The sequence below is a fragment of the Thalassophryne amazonica genome, chromosome 16 (genome assembly GCF_902500255.1).
Source record: "Thalassophryne amazonica chromosome 16, fThaAma1.1, whole genome shotgun sequence".
NCBI lineage: Eukaryota > Metazoa > Chordata > Actinopteri > Batrachoidiformes > Batrachoididae > Thalassophryne > Thalassophryne amazonica.
Window position 1 is genome coordinate 194,680 of NC_047118.1, and position 25,831 is coordinate 220,510.

The window sequence follows — 25,831 nt, forward strand, 5'->3', positions numbered from 1 at the left end:
TTAGTGCTGGAGTGACACGGTGGCTTAGTGGTTAGCACTGGTACCTTATAGTGAGAATGTTCCAGGTTCTCTTCCCACCTGGTTCTTTCTGTGTGGCGTTTCAGCTTTTCCCAAAGACATGCAGGTTTGTTCTCAGTTTTGCATTTATTTTCATTCCAGTTTTAGTTAAGTTTCTGTTCCATGTTCTTGTAGTTATTGCTTTTTTTTTTTCTTTGTGCCTATTTAGTATTTTAGTTCTGCTTTATATTTAAATGTGTATCTGGTTCAGTCTTACTGAAGTTTTTTTTTTTTTTCTCTGAATGTCCGGCTTTGGTTTTATTAAAGAGGTTTTTTTCAGATTTGCCCTACTTCCTGTTTTACTTTGACATGGTCTTCCCTGTTGTTGTTTGGTTTACTTTATTCCTTTTTTGTCCTTCACAGCTGTGTTCATCAGTTATTTGTGCACCTGTACCCCAAATAATCACCTCCAGTCTGCTTTCCTGCTTCCTGGTTTGTCTCTTATCTTTGTTCTTGTTTTTCAGGTTTGACTTCCTGGTTTTGAACTACACTTTGTTCTTGTGACCTCCAAGCCAGCTTTTGAGTTTGGAACTTTTGCTTGAAGAATTTCTCCAGAAGAAATACACACAGATCTGAAAGACTCAATGATTGTCACTGTCTACAAGCAGAAAGGAGACAAGCTTGACTGTGGAAACCATTGTGGAATCTCCTTACTCTCGACCACAGGAAAGGTTCTTGCACCAATTGTCAACAACTGTCTTAAACCCAGAGGAGCTTCCAACTATCAAGAGGGACAACAGACATGATCGTCACTGTCCACCAATTGCAAGAAAAGTGTCGAGAGCAGCACCAACTGCTGGGCCTCACCTTCGTTGACTTGATAAAGGCATTCGAAAGTCTGTCACACCCACTTCTGTGGAAGAGCCTGAACAAAACTGTCAGGTTTTGGCCCTAGCCCGACCCTGAGTGTTTATTTTCTGTTTCTTCCACTTTAGTTTTGATTTTATTATCTGTGATGCTTCTGCCACATCAAGTTCTGTTCTAGTTTATTCTCTTGCTTTTTATTTGTCATTCTGTGTGATCACGTTAGGCTTGAGTTATCTGTTACACTTCTGCCACTTATTGACTTCTCCTCTAGTTTAGATCCATCCTTGAATTTTCTGTTGTTCTATTTCTGCTTTTTCTTTTGTGTATTGTTTCCTGCACATTTTGTGTTTTAGGTATTATTAGTTCCTTATTGTTTCGCATTTGTTTTGTCACCCACTTTTCCTCGCTTGCTCTGACACGCTCACCTGTCACTCCACTGTCTCATCCATCCACACCTTCTTCCCTGCACCTGCTTCTCATCACTCCCTGACTAACCGTTGTATTTAAGTCCATGCTTTCCTCTGTTTCACTGCTTGTTCATTGTGCTTCATGCCTTGTGCTCTTGCCCTCGTTCTAAGCCTTCCTTGTCTTGTTTTTGCTCTGTCTTTTTGTGCTTGACTCTCACCGTTTTTGACCACGTCTCTGCCTGCACCAGTGAACCTGTTTCTCCGTGTCTGATCCTCGCTTGTTGTTCGACCAGGTCCTCGCCTCTGGACCATCTGTACCTCCACCTGTACTGATTGACTTCTTGTGTATTGACCTGGGCCAGTTTTTTGGATAAAGTCATGCATTGGTGTCCATCCACCCACTGTGCCTCACCACCTCAGTCCCTGACAAAAACGGTTCCTGTCTGGAGAAATTCCAGAAAGGAATTGAATACTGGCTTTGATTAAAGAATGCTGTTTGACCTCGCCCTTTCTGTTCTCTGCATGTGGGTTCACATCAGAACTTAAATCATTATCATTTGGGATAAGTGGGTACAGAAATTGGATGGATGATTTTGTGGGTGCTGCTTTTATAAGATGTCATGATTACAATCATCATTACCTGTTAGAAATAACATCATTAGATTTTTACCTCATTAGTAGCCCTAAATTACGTCATCACATCTTTTTTAAATGTGTTTCAGCCCTTAAATGCAGGAGCGTCTATCAGCAAATGAAATTGACCACACAAAGTATGGAATGTCTGCAGTGAAGTCGAAGTCAAATCAGGATCATTTTCCATATTGTCCAAACCTTTTCTGATGTGCGGTTGTAGTACTGACCAGCCCCAGACACACGTTTTGATGGTCTGTACTGTATTTAGCGTGCACCACATAGCGTGCATCATGCTTAGGAACTTTCCTGCCACCTGACAGTTACATGAATGTAGCCATGACAAACAGTATGTGGCAGACACGTCTACAGGGAATTACAAATGCAAAGTTGTTTTTTGTTTAGTTTTGTGGGTTTTTTTCTCCATTGATGTGGTGCATTAAAGGTCACCATCCTCTGACTTGTACCTTGTTATCATCTCTTTTAATCTGATGAGATGAGAGCATGTATTCTTTCTGAGTACCGGCGGGCTGTGATGGAATACGTTTGTTGAAAGACGAGCCCAGCACGTTTATCAGTGCAAGGAACACATCGTTCGGAGAGCTGAGATAACTGATGCTGTCTTGTGTAATGCTGTTTTGCTTTTACGCCGAGGTTTTATCAGTTAGTGGATGTTTTGTTACTGTGGGACACATCAGCAAACATTCCATGCATGTCCAACATGTGACGTGTCTGACAAACAGGCATAATTGAGTGTGGGGGGGCTTTAACCCCGGGTTCAGTGAGTATAAACCCCATGATTTGTTTCCTAAAACAGGTGAGCTCATCTACCTGCCCGAAGAGTTTAACAAATTACAGTCAGCTGGTTTAGTGAGCGCATGAAACATATATGTGGTAGGACTTTAAGTTACTGAAGGTGGGATGATCCGCCTCTGAACATGGCCCCATCGGATCACCTGCTCCCCAAAATATTCAGCAGGAATTTTAAGTTCCCAATCGGAGGAGCATCATAGAGCCTCTACATACCTGACTGAACTGGAAACTAAGCCTGTTTTCAGAGGTTTGTTGCCAGTTAAGCAGTGACAAGTTCAGAAGTGTGTATGTTTACCTTCACGTAAGTCATCTTTTCAATGTACCGTTTATATATCTCATACAATAAAATTCTGTATATTTCTACGATCTCCACCGTCATTCTCTAAACATCGTCGATTAAGGAAAATCTTTATGTTTCTGTGTTTGATTATTTAATTTTCTCTGTTAGTGTCCTTGTTGGTGCATGAACCGTCTTTATTGTCACATCTCACTGTCTTTGTCATGCTTTGTTTCTTGGTGTTTTAACATGCCACACTCCTTTTTCACAGGGAAACGGGGCAGCTGTGACTCTTACTAGAGTGATACAATATGTACAGACATGGGGTTAAAAAATGGAGATGTTTTTCTCACTTGAAGGCCGAATAGTCTCTTTATCATTATGACTTTCAGCCAGAACTGTCTCACCTTTTCCTGACAGATACTCCTCCAGAAAATCTTCAAAGCTCCCAGAAGTTTCCAGTTCAGCCATGACCTTGCTAAAGTGGTAGAAAGAAACAATGTTGTCCTTTGGGTTTCGCATCACATAGATCATCTGAGGGATAGAGGGAAAAATACCTGATCAATAATTTCAGTCAGTGAAAACAAAACTGGAGACATTCATCACAAAATGCCCTGTGCGCAGTACTATTTTCCATGTAAAGTGCAGTAATATGTACATCTGTGGGGTAGGTATTTGGTTGAACCCTCATGTGTTTGATCTAATCTGGGATACACAGTGGAAAAATTGAAGATTGACATTATATTTACTTAGAGGATGTGGCCAACAATGACCATAAAAAGTCATTAGCCTTCAAACAAGTAGTACTCCTCCAAGGCATGTACCCACCAAATATGAAGTTTTTGCGAGCAATAGGTGCCGAGCTACGTTGTGGCGAACGAATTGCGGCTGGACGGACGGTCGGACAGACAGACAACCCGGATACTATATGCCCCACCTTGCGGCGCAAGCACCATGTGGGGCATAAAAATGATACATCAAGATGATTGAGTTATTCATGTCTTTTATTTAATACTTAATCTGGCTGCATCTGTCTCATAAATCGTGAACTATTTAACAGATCATCAAATTAAGGTAGTGAAAGCAAAAACTCAAACTAATAAATGAGATTTATTCCAAGATTAGATTAATTTCAGCTTATACAATGCGAGCCTTCTCCTGCAGTGATGGGCTGAAACCAGACTCCAGCTGAAAGTCACCTGAACTAATCACCTCATCCTGCTACACATGCAAACCCACATTTCTCCCAAACCAAGAAGGTCATGGGATTGATTCCCACCTGTAGCCTTTCTGTGTGGAGTCTGCATGTTCTCCCCGTGTTTGTGTGGGTTTCCTCCCACATTTTAAGACATGCAGATTACCCATGACCACATATACAGTCATACCCCTAACACTGTATGTTTGAATAAGAGGCACAGCCGTCACTGCACCGAGTCTGTCATTGCACTGAGTGCTGGTGTTGTGATTTTCTGCAGCCATCCACAGTTTTGAGGAAAAGGTTGTTTCGTAATCTTTTTGTGCACGTGCTGGGAGTTCTCAGTCAGTCTGTATTTGAGGAACAGGTGGTGAAGACGTGGTTTCTAACTCATCAATATTTCAAATTCATGAATAGACAGAAAAGAAAAGAACACTGCTGGCTGCATAAACTGCATAAGGAAAGAAAGTTAGTGCTGACAGTAAACTTTACTTTGCCCATGTGTCTATTTGACTCCTTTACTTCTTACAGAAGTATGTTTGTTTTTCTTTTTATTGGTCTTTATGCACAAATGACAGCTCATCAAATTTCTTGTATGTGAGAACTTACTTGGCAATAAATTAGATTCTGATTATACTCATTAAAAACAGGAGCAGGTTTAACTGTTTTAATAGTACACAAACAAAGATGTTCAGTTGCAAGGAATTTAGGGATTCCATCATCTACAGTCCATAATATAATCAGAAGATTTAGGGAAACTGGAGAACTTTCTACACGTAAAACCCCACTTCACACTGGCTCAAACGTAAAGCTGCGTATTTTGGCGTACCGTCTACACTGAGGTGAGCAGCTCTACGCTCACTTTTAGCAGCTCGACACCAAGTTCTTTTCTCCCTACGTAGCAGTATGTTGAGGGCTACATGTGTAGGACAGAAGAAATTAATCATGTTTCATTTTTTTGGCGTAGAGCACTGGACAGAGAAAATATGTAGTTTTAAGCAGGTCTGCGCAACATGGCGTTACTGTACACATCCAAAAATTGAGTACGTGCATCCAGAGTCAATCAGCTGGAGGGCATGATCACACAGCCGCAGCGCCTCTGTGTGCTCAAAGCAGCTGATATAACTGATGGACGTGTGTGTGTTCAGAACAGGGAATCGAACCTCAACTCATAAATCTAGAAACAGAACAGAAACAGCTCTCTCTCTCTCTCATGCATGCTGGGAGATTGGGCGCGAGTGAGGGTCACAGGTGAGAGTGTGATGCAGTTCAGGTGAGGTGGTGTTTTTTTTCTTCCTTTTCAGCATTTTTGTTAATTTTCAGTTTGTTTGTTGGTTGTTTTTTATTGTTTTGATTGGTTTGCATGTGGTTTTGTGTGTTTTTTTGTGGCGGGTTTTGGCGCGGATGGTGTCTGGGTCGCCGCCAGCCCTCTCGCTCCGTCACGGGGTGAGGGTGGTCCCTGACCTGGCTGTGTCTGTGGAGGATGTCCTCCTGGCTGTGGGCGAGCAGGTCAGACATGAGAACTTAATGTTTGCGTCCAGGATGAACAGAGCCGTGTGGTTTTTCTGTCGGAGGAGCATTTCTCTGCTCAGCTTGTCGAAAGTGGGGTTTATCTGAATGATTCTTACCTGCAGGCTTCTCCTCTCTATGCTCCATCCACTAAAATCATTATTTCCGGGGTTCCTCCGTTTGTTTCAAACAAGGCTCTCAGTCGGGAGCTGCAGAGGTTCGAGAAGTTTGCCAGCAGTTTTAAGACGATCGGACTGGGCTGTAAGAGCGAGAAACTTTGCCACGTTCAGTCCTTCCATCATCAGGTGTTCATGTTCCTGAACTGTCCGACTCAGACTCTGGAGGTGTCCTTCCGAGTCAAACATGAAGACTCTTTTTATATGGTTTATGCCAGTTCAGGAAGCATGAAGTGTTTTCAATGTGGGGACGTCGGTCACAAACGTCTCGCGTGTCCACACAAACGCGATGTGTCTGGAGTGTCGGTATCGGCAGCCCCAGGTCCGGTTCCCGGGCCTTCAGCCTCGGGGCTCGGAGCCCCGGTGATGGTGTCTGGTCCAGGAGAGGGGCTCAGCGTGCAGGAGGAGGCCGTTTCTCTGCAGCAGGGTGTCTCTGAGACTGAAGCTGTCAGTGTAACTGCTGATCAGCTGACCAATGAACATTCTGGGTTGACTGAAGCTGCGGTGATTGATGATTCTGAGGTCCGTCCGGTTGATGTTTCTGTCTCTCCTTCTGTGGTCGACGCTAATGTTTCTGCTGTGGGTGAGTCTTTGTTCATCACTGGACGGGGTGAACAGGCTGATGGGAGACACCGGGCCCAGTGGACCCCAAACCCCCATGGAGTCAAAGTATTAATGATGGCAACATGGATTATGATTCAGACTCCAGCATGTCCACCACCGGTTCCTTCTGTCAGAGCAGTGATCTGTACACACTGCAGGACATCAACAGCTTCCTGGATGATTCATTTGGTAAATCAGTGAAAGTTGCGGATTATTTTCCCGACACAGAGAAATTTGTTAAATCTGTTAAAGTGTTGAGGAAGCTCGTTGGTGGTAAATCCACCAGATAGAGAGGATAGAACACCCGGTGAGACACACTCATACTCTATCTGTCTTTCTCTCTGTTCTCTCTCTACTCAGTCCATATGCAGCATCTGAAGGTGGGCTCTTTGAACATGAATGGTGGCAGGGACGGCCGGAGGAGGGCTTTGGTCTCTGAGCTCTTTGAACAAAAGGGGTTACAGCGGTTGTTCCTGCAGGAGATTCACTCTGACATAGATAATGAAGTGGACTGGGCTTGGTGGTGGAGATTACAGTTTTATCAAAGTCATGGCTCCAACATCAGTGCTGGAGTGGTGGTTTTGTTTTCTCCTCGACGTGACTTTTTTATCCACCACTGAGATTGTTCAGGGTCGGGTGCTGTTGGTCAGGGCTCAGGTCAAGGGGTTGACCATGGTGTTCACAAATATTTATGCACACAATGAGGGCTCGGAGCGGGTGGGGTTATTCAAATGGGTGAGGAACATTTTAGTTCAGCAGGATCCTGGATTGGGGGTGACTTCAACTGCACTGTAGATATGTCACTGGATCGGGTTGGTGAGGACCCACATTTGCAGTAGGTTTCCTCACTGGCTGGTTTTTTAAATGTGGTGTGCATGTGTGACCCCCATCCGCCCTTTCCAATCACCCTACAAGATCCTACTCAAAGCCGACTGACAACTTCTATCAGGAGGGACCGACCACCAAAACAACATGAAGACAGACAAAAATGAAAGACAAGTGGTGAAAGCAATAACTGTGAAGTGAGACACAGAGGAGACGGTGCCCCAACATAAAACATGCCAGAACAAACCGCCACACATGAACAAGCAGTGACAGTGAGCATTCATTCCCTAATCTAGGACACCAGAGTCTTGATCCCCTTGAGAGCACCCAAAACCGAATTGTGGTGTCGGCCACGAACACGTGACCAGCCACACACAGAGACCCAGATCACAGCTATATATCTGATCACTACTGGGGCTGGTGTGTTGGGCCAAGATAAAATTACAGAACCCTACCATAAGACATGGACCACTCCTGCACATCGGAAGCCATACGGCCGACCGCAAGTGACAACGGAAAAGAGCCCAAGACACAGGGTCCCAGGAGGAACCAGGCAAAAAAGGGAAACGGGGGGCACAGTGGCCAGGAAGGGCAGCCACCAGAGCCACCAGGGCAGCATGACAGACCAACAAGGGAGTGGCCCAACGGTGCCAGAATGCACCCCCGACACCGCCCCCCCAACGAAGGCACAGGAAGTAACCCCACACATGAGGGAAGCACGCAGGGCACCGGCAGGGCCCACCAAGGGAGGGGCCCAGAACCGCACCACCCCGCCCATGTCACCGGAGAGAGTAGCGAGCGGCAGCGGGGAAGGGGGGCAAAGGAGCCACCGCAACTGAACCCAGAGTGCAGGCAGGCAGGCGGGCGGGGCCCGGCCCTTAGAAAAGAGGCGAGACCCACCCCCGGGCCAGGAGGCACACTAGGCCCCCCGAGACCCCACCCAAGCAGCCCGTAGGACCCCCCCAGACTCCTCTAGCCCCCAAACCACCCCCACCCCGGATCCCACCCCAGAACCAAGCCCAAGGTCAGGAACCGCCTAAACGAGAATGAGGCAACACCCCATCCCACGGAAACTGTGGCCCCCAATCCCACAGCAGCCGTCCGCCCCCCCATGCCAGACTCCCATGCCCCACGGGGAGAGCCCTCCCCCAGGCACCAGACCCCAGCCCACCAATGGACAGGCCCAAGGTGGGTAGGAACAATGGCCATCCAGTTATCCCCCACCCACTGCCACTCCACCCCCCCAATAGGACCAGAAGCCTGGCGCCGCTGCACCACGGCCCCCCACAGGCAGACTGGCCGCGGCTCAGCCCCCCTCAGGTCAGGGGCACACCCGTGCCCCGAAAGGGAGGAGCCAGAAGGGAGCGCGGGCCGGCACCCGACCCCCCCCAGAAGCCCGCAGAGCCACCGGGCAGCACCGGAGAGCAACCCCCCCCCCCCCCCCCCATTTGTTTGAATAAATGTTTGAACCGGTTAATATCTGGACATTGCTTAAGTTTTTCTGGTAAATTATTCAATTTTTTTGGGCCACAAATGCAAACACAAAAGCACCTCCTAGTCGTCCTAGCACCTGCAATTTTAAAATAAAACATACCCCTATTCCTTCTCTCAGCGTAAAATATTCTTGAATTCTGAGAGGTAATTGTTTATTTCTTGCTTTATGCATCAACTGAACATTCTTAAATGAAATCATATCATAAAGTTTTAATATCTTTGATTTAATAAACAACGGATTGGTATGATCCCGAAACCCTGAATTATGAATTATTCTTAATGCTCTTTTTGGAAGGATGAATAATGATTGTAATGTAGTTTCATAGTTATTACCCCAAACTTCCACACAGTATGTCAAATAAGGTGCAATCAATGCACAATACAAAGTATGTAGTGATTTACCATCTAGAATATACTTTGCCTTATTCAATATTGTGGTAATTGGTTTCTTAATAAAGCAGATATTCTTTCCATTGATATATATTCAGAGAGGAGGTTTGACCAGTGGTTAATACAATAATAATATAGTATTTCAAAAACAGATTCATTTTAAAATACGCGGATAACACAGTGATTGTCAGTCTGCTGCGGGACAATGAGAGCAGCCACGGCCCTGTAGTTGATCATTTTGTTAAATGGTGTGAGGACTCATATCTTCAGATAAATACATCAAAAACTAAAGATATGGTCATTGATTTCAGGAAGCATGGTAGCATACCTGACAACACAATAATTAATGGTCAACAAGTTGAAATTGTGCAAACTTATAAATACCTTGGGACTATCATTGATAATTTGCTGAAGTTTGAGGCAAACTGTGAGGTGGCGTGCAGGAAGGGGCACCAGCGCTTGTTCTGCCTCAGGAAGCTGTCCTACTTCCACATTGGCCGAATCATGTTAACACTATTTTATCGTGCTTTTATTGAATCTGTTTCATCTTTTTCTTTTGGTGGCATGGTTTGGCAGTCTGACGCTGAAGGACAGGAACAGACTGGGTCAGATTATTAAATGGTCCAGTCGGCTGATTGGTGAGTCGCAGCTGAGTTTAGAGTCCCTGTACACCAAACAATTACAGCGGACAGCCAGCTGCATCACAGTTGATGACTCTCACCCCCTGGCTAATGAATTTCAGCTCCTACCTTCTGGCCGTAGCTTTAAAGTCCCAAAGTGTAGGACAAAATGCTACAGAAGTAGTTTTGTCCCAGCGGCAATTGTGCATTTGAACAAATCTTAGTAGGTTTTGCACATATTTATATATTTCCCCTTTGCACATCAGTTTTATGCTGGCCATCTTTTAATGGTTTTTCCAAATGCTTCTTTTTTAGTGGTTTAGTAAGCTTGTGAGTCCCCAGTGGTGTTTGTGTTACATTTTGTTTTGCATCTGTTCTTTGTTAGTGTTTTTAGTGTTTTCTGTTGTGTGGGCCGCTGAAGAGGAGGTACTGCTGGCCCACCACCACAAGATGGCGCCCTGCTTGAAGTGCGGGCTTCAAGCACGAGAGGGCGTCGGAGCGACCGGGAGTGACAGCTGTCACTCATCATCAGCACCAGTTGTCACTCATCCACTACTCATCACCATCACCATAAAGGCCGGACTGCAACTCCACCTCCCCGCCGAGAAATCAGATACCATAGAGATAATTTCTCTGCTGAAGTTAAACTGAGTAATAGTCTGATCTCTTTTGCAGCTGTTTTCCTGTGGTGGTTTCCTTGTCTGCTGGATTGGCGTTTGGTGTGAATTGCGATGGCTTCGCCTCACACCCCAACCAGATAAGTGGTTACACAGGAGCTGCACGAGTGTGTTATTGGAGGTGGAGGTTCTCCCTCCCTAAGGAACACAGACTGAGGGATTATTGAGTGCGCGTACTCACACTCATCTGTACTGTTTCTGTTCTCTGCCAGCAGTACCAGGTCTGACAGCTGGAGACGGTGGCCACCTGGGGGCCCACGACTTGGCGGCTCCAGTGTTCTTCAGATCCGTTGGCGGTGGAAGCCGTGTGGGATCCGGCTTGTTTCTGGACGGACGTCTCCTATCCTCGAGCCTGCCCACACGTCACTCAATGTATAATTGACTGCATTTCCAAACCTGTTATTGTCTGTATTCCGTTGTGCACATCATAACATTAAATTGTTACTGTTTTGGCTTATCCATTGCCCGTTCATTTACGCCCCCTGTTGTGGGTCCGTGTTCCTACACTTTCACAACAGGATTTCTCGGCTAGCATCATGGATCCCAAGGGGCGTCAACCATCGCTTGAACAGCCAATAGAAGAGCGAGGTGCACAGGCGCCAGCAGGAGGCGTGTTAGGTGAGCTGCAGCACATCTTAACCACTTTCACTGCTCGGTTGGACTTGGTAACCGAGCAGAACGTTATTCTCAATCGGAGGATGGAGGCTCTCACCGCCCAGGTGGAAGCGCGCGCACAGGGTGCTGTTGCAGCACCTCCTCCTGCTGACCGAATGCCAGATACAGACATTCCAGTGGCCGTTCAACGAACCCCCCCTCCATCCCCTGAAGCATACATAAGCCCTCCGGAGCCGTACGGAGGTTGTGTCGAGACGTGCGCAGACTTCTTACTGCAGTGTTCGCTCGTCTTTTCACAGCGTCCCGTCATGTACGCGTCAGACGCTAGCCGGGTGGCTTACGTTATAAATCTGCTTCGAGGAGAGGCATGCGCCTGGGCTACAGCACTCTGGGAGCAGAATTCACGGCTCCTAACGACATATACTGGGTTTGTGAGGGAGTTCAGACAGGTGTTCGAACACCCTCATAGAGGCGAGACCGCTTCAAGCGTGCTGCTGTTGATAAGACAGGGGTGTCGGAGCGCAGCGAAGTATGCAGTCGACTTCCGCATCGCGGCAGCGTGAGCCGGCTGGAATGCTGTTGAGCTCTGCGCCGCCTTCGTAAAGGGACTGTCTCTGGTCCTTAAGGAGCACCTGGTGGCGAAGGACGAGCCGCGGGATTTAGACGGGCTTATCGACCTGGTAATACGGTTAGACAACCGAGTAACAGAACACCGACGGGAGCGAGACGAAGGGCGTGGTCAGGCACCAGCCGTCCCTCTTCCTCCCGGGTCCGAAAGGGAGCCGTCTTCCCCACGCTCCACAGCCAGGGCACTCCATGTGACGACAGCTCCCCCTGCTGCCGTTGTTAGGGAAACGAGCAGGGCCAAAACATCTGATCAGAGACAAAGGAGGTTGGTCCGTGGGGAGTGTTTTCACTGCAGCTCAACCGAGCACACGCCCCAAACGGTCAAAACAGCAGCACTCGTCCTTAGAGACTGGGCTAAGGGTGGGTCATAACACTCACGCGGGTAAACCCCGACGATCTGCACGCATCCCAGTTACGATCCTGAGTGGAGATCTAACCCTTCACGCCCCAGCACTGGTGGACACGGGGTCGGAGGGGAATCTGCTGGATAGCAGATGGGCAAAGGAGGTTGGGCTCCCTCTAGTGGCCTTACCGTCACCATTGTCGGTACGGGCACTAGATGGCACCCTTCTTCCACTAATCACACACCAGACACAGCCAGTGACATTGGTTGTGTCTGGAAATCACAGGGAGGAGATTGTGTTTTATGTAACACCTTCTACCTCCCGAGTGATTTTGGGTTTTCCATGGGTGTTAAAACACAATCTCCGGATTGATTGGCCGTCTGGGGTTGTGATGCAGTGGAGCGAAACCTGCCACCAGGAGTGTTTAGGATCCTCGGTTCCACCCGGTGTGACAGCTAAGGAGGAGGTTTTAGTCCCCTCCAATCTGGCGGCGGTGCCAGCCGAGTACCATGACCTTGCTGACGTCTTCAGCAAAGATCTGGCACTCACACTGCCCCCGCACCGTCCGTACGATTGTGCCATTGATTTGATACCGGGCACTGAGTACCCGTCCAGCAGGCTGTACAACCTCTCACGTCTGGAACGCGAATCAATGGAGACCTACATCCGGGACTCGTTAGCTGCCGGGTTGATCCTGAACTCCACCTCCCCAATGGGTGCTGGTTTCTTTTTTGTGGGCAAAAAAGACGGCGGACTCCGTCCATGCATTGACTACAGAGGACTGAACGAGATCACGGTTCGCAACCGATACCCGTTACCTCTGTTGGATTCAGTATTCACGCCTTTGCATGGAGCCCAAATTTTCACTAAACTGGATCTTAGGAATGCTTATCACCTGGTTCAGATCCGGGAGGGAGACGAGTGGAAAACGGCATTCAACACCCCATTAGGTCATTTTGAGTACCTGGTCATGCCGTTCGGCCTCACCAATGCGCCCGCGACGTTCCAAGCGTTGGTTAATGATGTCTTGCGGGACTTCCTGCATCGGTTTGTCTTCGTATATCTGGACGATATACTCATCTTTTCCCCGGATCCTGAGTCCCATGTCAAGCATGTATGTCAGGTCCTGCAGCGGTTGTTGGAGAACCGGCTATTCGTGAAGTGCGAGAAGTGTGCGTTCCACCGCTCTTCTTTGTCCTTCCTGGGGTTCATAATCTCCCCCAACTCCGTCGCCCCTGATCCGGCCAAGGTTGCGGCGGTGAGAGACTGGCCCCAACCAACAAACCGTAGGAAACTGCAACAGTTCCTCGGTTTTGCAAATTTTTACCGGAGGTTCATCAAGGGCTACAGTCAGGTAGTTAGCCCCCTGACAGCCCTGACTTCCACTAAAGTCCTCTTCACCTGGTCGGATTGGTGCGAAGCTGCGTTTAGGGAGTTGAAACGCTGGTTCTCGACTGCATCAGTTCTGGTGCAGCCTGATCCAAAACGCTAGTTTATAGTTGAAGTGGACGCCTCTGACTCAGGGATAGGAGCCGTGCTATCCCAGAGCGAGGAGTCCGACAAGGTTCTCCACCCATGTGCCTACTTTTCCCGCAGGTTGACCCCGGCTGAAAGGAACTATGACGAACGGACAGGCAGAGCGGGCGAACCAGGATTTGGAGCAGGCCCTCCGCTGCGTGACCTCCGCGCACCCGATGGCCTGGAGCAACCATCTGGCCTGGATCGAGTACGCTCACAATAGCCAAGTATCATCTGCTACCGGCCTCTCCCCATTTGAGGTGTGTTTGGGGTACCAGCCCCCATTGTTCCCGCTAGTAGAGGGAGAGGTCGGGGTGCCCTCGGTCCAGGCCCATCTGAGGAGGTGCCGTCGGGTGTGGCGTACGCCCGCTCTGCCCTGCTCAAAGCCCGGACGAGGGCCAAGGTCCATGCAGACCGCCGGTGTGCACCAGCCCCTACATATCAGCCCGGGCAGGCGGTTTGGCTATCCACAAAGGACATGCCCCTGCAAGTGGAATCCCAAAAGCTCAAGGACAGGTTCATAGGACCTTTCACCATCCTCAAAGTCCTCAGTCCAGCCTCAGTGAAGCTGAAGCTGCCAGCTTCATTGCGGATTCATCCCGTCTTTCACGTGTCATGACTCAAGCCCTGCCATACCTCTCCACTCTGTGCCCCTGGACTGGTGCCGCGTCCTGCCCGGATCATCGACGGGGAGCCGGCGCACGGTCCAAGCCGGCTCCTGGATGTCCATCGGAAGGGCCGGGGGTTCCAGTACTTGGTGGACTGGGAGGGGTATGGACCTGAAGAACGCTCCTGGGTGAAGAGGAGCTTCATCCTGGACCCGGCCCTCCTGGCCGACTTCTACCAACGACACCCGGACAAGCCAGGAGGCGCCCGTTGGGGGGGGGGGGGTCCTGTTGTGTGGGCCGCTGAAGAGGAGGTACTGTTGGCCCACCACCACAAGATGGCGCCCTGCTTGAAGTGCAGGCTTCAAGCACGAGAGGGCGTCGGAGCGACCGGGAGTGACAGCTGTCACTCATCATCAGCACCAGCTGTCACTCATCCACTACTCATCACCATCACCATAAAGGCCGGACTGCAACTCCACCTCCCCGCCAAGAAATCAGCTACCATAGAGGTAATTTCTCTGCTGAAGTTAAACTGAGTAATAGTCTGATCTCTTTTGCAGCCGTTTTCCTGTGGTGGTTTCTTATTCTGCTGGATTGGCGTTTGGTGTGAATTGCGACGGCTTCACCTCACACCCCAACCAGATAAGTGGTTAAACAGGAGCTGCACGAGTGTGTTATTGGAGGTGGAGGTTCTCCCTCCCTAAGGAACACAGACTGAGGGATTATTGAGTGTGCGTACTCACACTCATCTGTACTGTTTCTGTTCTCTGCCAGCAGTACCAGGTCTGACAGCTGGAGACGGTGGCCACCTGGGGACCCAGGACTTGGCGGCTCCGGTGTTCTTCAGATCCGTTGGCGGTGGAAGCCGTGTGGGATCCAGCTTGTTTCTGGATGGACGTCTCCTATCCTCGAGCCTGCCCACATGTCACTCAATGTATAATTGACTGTATTTCCAACCCTGTTATTGTCTGTATTCCGTTGTGTACGTCATAACATTAAATTGTTACTGTTTTGGTTTATCCATTGTCCGTTCCTACACTTTCACAACAGTTTTCATTGTTATTGTTGTGTTTGACTAACATGGACGCCCTTTTCTGTTTTCTGTTTGCTGCAAGTCAAATCTACCTATGGGTACAAATAAAGTCACCTGAACCTGAACCTATTGCAATACTTTTAGAAACTTTCTTTTGAATATGATGAATATCATCATCATCAAACTTTATTTCAGACACAAGGTCCATAATAACACAAAAGAACATACAAAAAACAAACAACAACAATAAAAAGACCAATTTCATCCATGGCCATATAAACTGATACGCCAATGTTTCCACAGCCTAGAAGAAAACCTGACCGAGCTCTGTACAGGACTGGTCAGGATATGAATGATACTGTTTACACAATCTGTAAATCTGCACATACATCTGTACATGAAGTTTCTGAGCACAGCAGCACAAGTTGGAACACTAACATTTACAAACATCTGACTGGCACTACTCCATCTCGGCACCTTAAGCAGTATTCTCATGCCATCATTGTATGCAACCTGAAGTTTGTGCATACTGCTTTGTTTGAAATGCCGCCACAAATGGGCAGTGTACATTGAAGTGCAATATGCTTTAAAGAGTGAAATTTTAACAGATACAGAGCACATAGAGAACTTACGAGCAAGCATATTTGCTTGTGCATATTGAATACACCGCTGCCTGTACATATCTCTATCATCAGACAGGTCAGCAGTTATGTAATGTCCCAAGTATTTTACTTCATCACACACTTGGAGAATGCTGCCTGACAGAAAGAAAGCAGGAAAACACGATTTCGAGTCCTCCTTACTTCTGACAATCATGATGTTGCTCTTTTTTGCATTATACTTAATGTCAAAATCCAAACCATACTGTGAGCAAACCTTCAACAACTGCTGCAGCCCAGCACTACACGGGGAGAAAATTACAAGATCATCAGCGTACATTAGGTGGTTTATGGTTGTATGGCCAACCCCACAGCCCGTCCTACACTGATTCAGCAGATTAGATAGATCATCCATATACACATTAAAAAGGCAAGGTGAAAGAATACTACCTTGTCTTACCCCATTCCTCACATGAAAGGGGGAAGATACATAATTTCCCCATTTCACATACATAGACTGGTGAGCATACCAATACACTAAAATTCTCAATAAATACTTCAGAACTCCTCTATTATACAATTTATAAAACAATTTATCATGATTTACATGATCAAACGCTTTTGAGGCATCAATAAAACACATAAAAATAGTAGTATTGCACCGATTATAAAAGTCTAAAATCTCCTTAAGAGCAAAAATGCACATATCAGTGCCAAGTTTTGACTTAAAACCAAATTGATTATCAGATGTCACCAAATACTTCTCCATTCTATTAAGTATAGCCCTTTCCAAGACTTTGGATACAGTACTGGCTAAAGCAATAGGCCGATAGTTATCTTTATTATTTATTTTACCACACTTATCCTTAACAATAGGCACTAAGAATACAGAGAGTATAGAATTAGGTAAAATACCATGAATTAAAAACCCGTTGAAACAGATAGCCAACAAGGAAAACAATTTCCTGCTTGCAAATTTTAAATGCTCAGCCGATATTTTATCCACACCGCATGACTTATTATTACTCAAATTCATAACAATATCACTAATTTCTTGTGTAGAAATAATCACTTCCTCATGTTTATCTATACTGTTCATCACAAATGAATTACTTTTAATACAATTAAACAATTCATAATAATGATTCCACCATAATTGAATAATTTCGTCAGGACCATTTGCACAATCTATATTAGTTGGCAAGGATGTTTTTAAATTGTTCATTGTTTTTATTTCTTTCCAGAATTCGGTGGGACTATTCTGCAGAAGTTTCCTTGCAAGCGACTCAGATTTCAAGAGGTTTTCATTTCTCTTAATAAAACGCAAGGCATATTTAAAATGAGCATTTGCCCGTTTCTTATGTTCAAACACAGGACCATGTCTAGGTTTGCCAAATTTAACCCATGATTTAAAAGCCCTTCTAGCTTCAGCAATATGAGCTTTCCAGTTAATTTTATCATCAATAATCACACCTAACAACTTATTTTCCTTGACACAATCTATATTTACCCCAAGTATATTTAACTGTATTTGTACATCCAATTTATAATTTCCAAATATCATTTTAGTTTTTAACCAATTTAATGACAGTTTGTTCATGTCAAACCAACTCTTCAGCTTTATCATTTCAACTCTCAAATCAAACAATAATTGCTGCAAACTGTCTCCAGAACAAAACAGGTTTGTGTCATCAGCAAAGAGAACTGCTTTAAACACAATGGAAACTTTATATAAATCATTAATATATAAAATAAATAATTTTGGTCCCAGCACAGAGCCCTGGGGAACCCCACAAACAATGTCCAGATATGTAGAACCGCAGTCCTCGATTTTAACAAACTGCTTCCGATTTTGTAAATAACTTTTAATCCAGTTCAGAGCCACTCCTCTAATCCCATAAAGTTCCAACTTTTTAAATATTATGCTATGATTGATTGTATCAAAAGCCTTTTTTAAGTCAACAAATAGACCTATTACTAATTCCCTTTGGTCCACATGTTTATTGATCTCTTTGATTGCATTGCACAAAGCCAAAGCCGTGGACCTTTTTGCTCTGAACCCATATTGACTGTCATCAAGCATGTTGTGAAATTCAATAAATCTATCCAGTCTGTTATTGTAAAGTTTTTCCAGTATCTTAGAGAATTGTGACAATAAAGACACAGGCCTGTAGTTAGTAAAAAGATGTTTGTCACCAGATTTAAATAGAGGTATCACCTTTGCCACTTTCATACCATTTGGAACAATTCCTGTTTGAAATGATTTATTAAATATATATGCTAATGGTTTAACAATTTCTGGAATTATCTGCTTTACTAAAGCCATATGTACATCATTGTGATCAGTTGACTTTTTACTTTTACATGTGCTGACTATCATCATAATTTCTCTCTCATCAACCGGGCCAAGAAACATAGTATATGGATTTCTCTCAATTAATTGCTGGTTTTCCCATGTAGTATGTGGAAAGTCAGCTGCAAAATCTGGCCCAACATTAACAAAAAATTTCTTAAAATTGTTCACTACTTGGCTCATGTCATATTCATCTTTATTGTTACAAGTAAAGTAAGATGGGTAATTCTTTGATTTGGGTTTATTTCTTAAAATACTATTCAGTATTTTCCATGTTTCCTTTATGTTATTTTGTTTATCATTTAGAATTTTGCCATAGTATGATTTTGTACAATTCCGCATAATGGTTAATTTATTTTGATAGCACTTATAAAAATTGATTGTTTATTTTTCCAATTCAGCAAAATTGTTTTTTTGGCAATAGTCAGTGCTACAAGTATAGTTTTAGACTGTTTAGTTGGTAGTTCAATAATTGTAGTGTCTCCAAGTAAACATAAATTAGGAGATAAGGGAATTCTATATCCCAAGGTGGAGGACATTTTTTCAGTGACTTTGGACCAAAAACACTGGACAGGTGAGCAAAGCCAAAGGGCATGAAAATATGAGGGTTAGGGTTAGGGTTAGTAGGTAGGTATCAGTGGTGTTTTGTTCACACTGTGAGCAAACATCAGAGTCTGAGAAGCCCATTTTATACATCTTATATTGTGTAATGCGTGTTCTATGAAGAATTTTGTATTGGATGAGTTGTAAGTTGGTATTTTTTGTCATTGAAAATGTGTTTTTACAAATCTGCTGCCAGTGGTCAGGGTCAGAGGTGAGGAGGAAGCGCCCCCCCATTTTGAACTGGGTAAATGTAAAGCAGTGTCCAAGCATGATATTAACTTATATACCTTAGACAAGGTTTTCTTTATTGGGAGGAGGTCCTTGATGTCTGTCATTAATGTGAGTGGTTCTGGTGGGCACTGAAGTGTCTGGAGTTTTGACATCACTGCATGCACTCACTGCATTACTTGATGGTAATGAATAAAATTTCCTCCTATAATTCCAAACCTCTGCATCAAGTTATTAAATGGCACAAACTTATTATGAAAGAGGTGATGAAGGTGTGTGATTCCTTTCTGTTCCCATGTGCTGATATAAAGAGCTGCTTTATTAATCTTGAAGTCTGGATTGTGCCAAATAAGAGCATCTGTACAGATTTCCATTGGTGAGTTTGTAATTTCTAAGGTTTTCCACCAGGCAGTCAAAGTGGAAGAAGTCAACGGATTTTTAAAACATTTATGGCGTTTAATGGATGTAGTAATAAAGGGTAAATCTGAGAGTTTGATGTTGTTACATTCTAACTGTTCTAATTCAATCCAGGAGCTGTGGACTGGATCAGGATGAATCCATTTGATCAAGTATTGCATCTGATTAGCCAGATAGTAACGTAGAAAATTTGGTGCTTCCAGACCTCCTTGAGATTTATTTTTCTGAAGAGTAGCTAGACTAATTTTAGCTTTTTTATTTTTCCAGTAAAACTTTGAAATGGCCGAATGTAAGGACTGAAACCAATTGACTGTGGATTTGAATGGAATCATTGAAAACAGATAATTCATTTGTGGTAATATTTTCATTTTGATAGTTGCTATTCATCCTAATAGGGAGATGGGGAGGTTGTTCCATCATTTCAAATCATTACAGATTTTGTCAGTGGGTGGGGCGAAGTTCAAATGGGCCAACTCTCCTAATTTAGAAGAGATGTTTATGCCTAGGTACTTAATATTGCCAGAAGGAAAGGTATAGTGTGGATCTTTGGGTGAAGGATTCCATGAATCCTCAGTTAAACGAAGTATCATTGATTTTGACAAATTAATAGAGTAAGCTGATAGTTGTGAGAACGTAGGGATCAATTTAAATACTTCTTGTAGCGATTTTGAGGGTTCTTGAAGATATAGTATATCATCAGCATATGGATTGATTTTGTGGTCAGACATTGCAGAGTTGATACCCTTGATGTTAGCATTCTTGTTGTGTGGGCCGCCAGAAGAGGAGGTACTGCTGGCCCACCACCAGAGGGCGCCCTGTCTGGAGTGCGGGCTCCAGGCACCAGAGGGCGCAGCCGCCTCACAGGAGCAGCCAGGGTGACAGCTGTCACGCATTACCTGCAACAGCTGTTACCAATCATCTGATCGGCAGGAGTATATCAGCAGGACGACGTCTCCACCTCTTTGCCGAGATATCGTTTCTACCGAGAAGGTAACGTGCTCAGCTGACTGTTTAACAGTGATCTTTGTGACTTTTGTGCATTGCTCTGAGAGTATTTTCCAACGAGAGGTGGAGGTAACTTACCTGCCGTTCGGATTCCTGGGTGCGAACGCGCCCTCCTTTAATTGTCCTTTGTTCCTCGCCAGCAGTACCAGGTCTGACACGCGGAGGCAGTGGCCACCTGGGAGTTCGGGACTTGGCGGCTCCAGTATTCCCGGGGTCTGGTGGCGGAGGAAACCGTGTGGTTCCGGTTCTACTTTGGAGAGGCGTCTCCTATCTTCGAGCCTGCCCACACGACACCTGTGTGAATTTGACTTTGTCCATTATTGTAATCTGTTGTTCTTGTTGTGCATTTTCACAACAGTAAAGTGTGTTATTTGACCTATTCCATTGTCCGTTCATTTGCGCCCCCTGTTGTGGGTCCGTGTACTTACACTTTCCCAACAATTCTGACGTATTGCAGCCGCAAGTGGTTCGATAAATATTGCGAAAAGCAGTGGTGAGAGTGGGCAGCCTTGTCTAGTCCCTCTTTGCGATGTGAAACTTTGAGAGGTAATCTCATTAGTTGTGACTGTGGCCTTTAGTGAGTTATATAGGGTTGTGATCCAGGGAATAAATGATTCTCCAAAACCAAATTTATGGAGGACTCTAATCAGGAAACTCCAGCTGACTTTATCAAAGGCTTTTTCTGAGTCCAATGACACCACTATTGCCTTTGTATTGCTACGCTGTGATTTGTCAGTAAGATTGAGAAGTCTTCTGATGTTACTGGTCGAATGTCGACCCTTAATGAACCCAGTTTAGTCGTTATGTATTATTGATGGTAATATTTTTTCTAAGCAAGATGCCAATGCCTTAGCAATGATTTTTACATCAGTATTTATTAATGACAGCGGGTGGTAATTTGAAGTCAGAGTAGGGTCTTTTTCTGGTTTTAATATAAGTTTTATTGCTGCAGTATTCATATGATTGGGAATCTGCCCTTTAGTCCAGATTTCTGAAACAGTCCTAAAGAATAGTGTAGCCAGTATCTGCCAAAAATGTTTCAGGAATTCGGGAGGAAAGCCATCTGGGCCCGGAGCCCTGACATTCAGCATTTTGTTCAAAGCTGCATGTAGTTCTATGATAGTTAGAGGTGTGTCTAATATATCTGTGTGTTCTTTAGATAGCTGAGGTAGGTTTAGATTGTCGAGGAATGACTGGATATCTACTGGATTAGGTGTATTCGCCAATGAATATAGATTACTATAGTAGTCCTTAAATATCTGATTAATTTCCTGTGGCGACTGCATATAGTTTCCAGCTTGAATCTTCGACTGGACTGGGTTGCTTGACGCGAGGACGTTTCGCTTCAAATCGCAGAAGTTTCCTAAAATTCTTGCTCTGGAAGTCTGACTTCTGACTGACTCTTGTAGAGAAGAATAAAACAGAAGCCAACAAAAGCTGAAGTTTTAAACCTAACCAGACCCCTCCTACTGAGAGGCAGACTGCTATAGGCTAGTGACTAAACAATAGCTTTAATTAGCAACTACTGTGCTCTAGTTAGCACACCTAATGACAGGACAGCTGTCCCTGTAATGATGGGATGGATGCCTTTCTGATGGCTCCCTTGATGACGTGAATGACTCATTACCATGAACAAAAGACTGAAACTCCTTTGACCTGAGTACCCCATTGTAAACAGGGGATAAAGTGTGTCTCAGACCCCCTCCCCGGTTAAGGCTGGGTTTCAAACATTTCAGAAAGAATGCCTCCTTGACCCCTCTCTCAAACCATTTCTTCTCTCTGGCTAATATTTTAACTTCCTTGTCCTCAAACGTGTGGTTAGTGTCTTTAAGGTGGAGATGAACTGCAGACTGAGGTCCACTGGCGCCCTCTCTGTGGTACTGGTATAGCCTTTTGTGTAAAGGTTGCTTCATTTCACCTATGTAGTGTTCGTTACAGTTTTCCTGACATCTGGTAGAATACACTACATTGCTCTGTTTGTAACTAGGGATCATGTCCTTAGGGTGAACTAATTTCTGTCTCAAGGTGTTAACCGGTTTAAAGTAAACTGGGATTTTGTGCTGTCTGAAGATCCTCTGTAGTTTTTCCCCTACTCCTGCTAAATAAGGGAGAGACACTCCTCTTCTTCTTGTCTCCGTCTCTGGTCTCTTTGTTCTCTGGGACTTCTGCACTTTGTCCAGGGACCATCGTGGGTACCCACATACTGTGAGGGCTTTCCGGACATGTTGTTGTTCTTTAGCCCTTCCCTCTGCAGTTGTGGGCGCATGTAGGGCTCTGTGTAGAGGTGTCCTGATCACCCCGAGCTTGTGTTCAAGGGGGTGGTTTGAGCCAAAGAGCAGATATTGGTCAATGTGAGTTGGTTTTCTGTAAACCCCTGTCTGGAGCTGCCTGTTCTCTCCAATCGTAACATCACATTCCAAGAAGGCTAAATGGTTGTTTCTGGCATCCTCACGTGTGAACTTGATATTGGCGTCCACCGAGTTGATGTGTTCTGTAAAGTCCTCAACTTGCTGTTGCTTGATTTTAACCCATGTGTCATCAACATATCTGAACCAGTGACTGGGAGAGATGCCCGTGAAAGACGTCAAGGCTGTCTTCTCCACTCGCTCCATGTACAGATTGGACTGGGATTGGACTCTACAGATTGGACTCTTCTATGAACTAATATACTTGCTCTTCTCTGTCTGCTGTTATAAGAAGCTGAAAAACTAACTAAATATTGGGCCAATCAGTAAATTTCCCTCTGCTTTAGATAGATGTGTTTCTTGTAGAAGACAAATATCTGCATTTAATTTTGTGATGTGATTCATGATTTTTACCTTCTTTACCTCTCTGACTGCCTCGCCTGCTGTGGGGGCATGGCAGGAGATGCAGGGGCTCTCCTCTCTTTCAGGACACCTGTTTTTGGAGAGTTTGAGAGTATCGGCAAGAAGGCTCTCTATTTTACCTGTGTCAAAGTGTCACACTTGCGCTCTTTGGCAGGGTTGGCGGCGTCGAAGTGGTCCGAGTTTTTTAGTGCCGCTTTGTCTCCTGTGGGGTGCTGGTGAAGCCTGTACAAACCGCTGGTCGACAAACGCACCGGGGACCTCCAGTGGAGGATTGTACATGGGCTTCTGGCTACAAACGGGTATCTGGAGCACATGGATCCAGGGGTTGATGGGGTTTGTCCTTTTTGTCCACTTAGGGAAACTGTTCACCGTGTGTTTGGGTTGTTGGGGAGGTGGTTTCATGGGTTTGGGTTGTTGTTCACTATGGACTTGTTTATTTTTTGTCTGAAATATCGCTGCTATCTCTCTATCTCTCTCTCTCTCTGTCTCTCTCTCTCTCTCTATCTCTCACAAGCACAAGCTTTCCATCTTTTTGCTATCACTCTTTGGGAGAAGGTAAGGGCTGTTTTTCCTTTCATTGAGATATGCCCAGTGAGGCTCAGGTTAATGAGGTTAACACGGAAACAGAGAGCAAGTCACACGGGACACAACAAATTCAGGGAATAACTGTAAACAGTGTCCTGAGGGTGGGGCCTGGTGCTGAGACTGAGGGGGAGGAGTCAGGTTGTAGGGAGGTAGATGGGGGCAGTGGAGTCACACAGGGTGAAGATGAGGAGAAGGACATGGATGAAAATTTGTCTCAGCTGTCAGATCTGTCCCAGGAGGCGGGGCTTGATGAACCTCCTTTGTATTCACTTACAGATATTAATGACTTTTTGGACATGAATTATGGTAAAAAGACTGTGAATGTGCAGGATTTCTTCCCTGATCTTGATGCTTTTATTAAGTCAGTTAAGAAAATTGAAAAACAGGTGGGCATTGATCAGTTGAGTCAGAAGAAGAGATACAGGTTGTCTAAATTAGTGAGTCAGGTAAAAAAAAAAGAGAGGGGAAGGGAAGTTTTGAAGCACTATAATGGTTGGTGCACACTGGTGTTTAATTTTTGTATTCTGCCTCTTCTCTCTTTTTTCTTTTTCTATGGAGAGCCTTAGAATAGCTACACTCAACATTAATGGAGGCAGAGATCAGAAAAGATGGACAGCTGTAGTGGAGCTGATGAAACTTAAACATCCTCCTACAGGAGACACACAGTACTGCAGATAATGAGGATGATTGGAGGGGAGCATGGCCAGGCCCACTGTTCATGAGCCACAGTTCTAATGTGAGTGCAGGAGTAGCTGTTATGGTTTCAGACCAGGTTGGTTTAGGCGGAGCCACTCACCTGGAGGTGGAGGGAGGGAGACTGCAGGTGGTTCAGGGTATAATTAGAGATATACACTTTGTTTTTATTAACATATATGCACACAACCCACCCGTCCAGAGGGCTCAGCTTCTACAGACGCTGAACCAACAGTTAAGAACTTACAATAGTGATTCTGTGATAGTGGTGGGTGGGGATTGGAACTGTACGACACACCCTCTTGAGAGACACACAGTCGAGCCCACCCTAGAGTGGCTCTGTTGCTAGATAGTGTATTGAGGGAGAATGATTTGGTTGATACGTGGAGGCTGCGCCATCCGGTGGCCCGGCAGTATTCATGGGTCCGTGCTGGGGGGGGGGGGGGGGGGGGGGGGCAGTGTGAGTGCGGCCTGTCTGGACAGAATTTACATTCATCAAACTCATCTGATGGGATTTGAAATGGTGGGAGGTGGGGAAGAGTCAAATTAGACAGTTTGTTCAGCAGTTTTCTGTATATACTCACAAAAGTGAGAGGGAGTGTCTGGAGCAGCTGGAGAGAGAGAGGTGGCAGCTCTTGGGGATGGAATGGTTAGAGGAACAGGGGGTAGTAGTGTTTGGACCCATAGGAAGGGGGCGTTGAGGCAGTTTATGAACGAAAGGGCAAACAGGGCATTGGTGAGGACCAGGGTGACCAACATTACAAACATTGATGCACCAACAAAGTACTTTTTTAATTTAGAGAAAGGAACCCAGACAAATACTGATTTTATGCATTTGAGACTTGCTAATGGGGAGGTCACGGCCGACACTTCACTCCTGAGACAGGAGGCTATTAACTTTTACAATGATTTGTTTGGGGTTAGAGAGTGTGACATGGACAGTCAGTGACAGATCCTGGACGGTCTTCCTGAGCTGGAGGAGTCTGAAGCAGCCGCCCTGGATTTGCCTATTACTTTGGAGGAGATGACCATCGCCGTGCAGCAGCTCAGCGCTGGGCGGGCCCCGGGGATTGATGGACTTCCACCAGATTTTTATAAGAAGTTTTGGTCTTTGTTGGGGCCTGATATGCATAAGGTCTTCACTACAGAATTGCAGCTGAGCCAGCTTCCCGGCAGCTGCTCCAGAGCAGTTTTGGCCCTCTTGCCAAAGAAAGGGGACTTAACAGACTTAAAGAACTGGAGGCCAGTCTCTTTGTTATGTGCAGACTATAAAATACTTGCGAAAGTACTGTCCA

General features: G+C 45.5%; 1 protein-coding gene and 1 long non-coding RNA gene across 2 annotated transcripts in view; one reads left to right on the plus strand and one right to left on the minus strand.

Annotated features, from left to right (window-relative positions):
• Positions 1–25,831, minus strand: part of LOC117528226 (amine sulfotransferase-like) — a 52,334-nt gene that overhangs the window by 9,988 nt on the left and 16,515 nt on the right. The window contains exon 3 of the mRNA XM_034190824.1: positions 3,399–3,525. Within this exon, the coding sequence (XP_034046715.1) occupies positions 3,399–3,525 (127 nt within the window). The remainder of the gene's footprint in view (positions 1–3,398; positions 3,526–25,831) is intronic.
• Positions 2,987–25,831, plus strand: part of LOC117528228 — a 23,121-nt gene continuing 276 nt past the window's right edge. Inside the window, exons 1-3 of the long non-coding RNA XR_004565710.1 lie at positions 2,987–2,997; positions 6,040–6,051; positions 25,763–25,831. The exon at positions 25,763–25,831 is cut by the window's right edge and continues 276 nt beyond it. This is a non-coding gene — a long non-coding RNA (uncharacterized LOC117528228). The remainder of the gene's footprint in view (positions 2,998–6,039; positions 6,052–25,762) is intronic.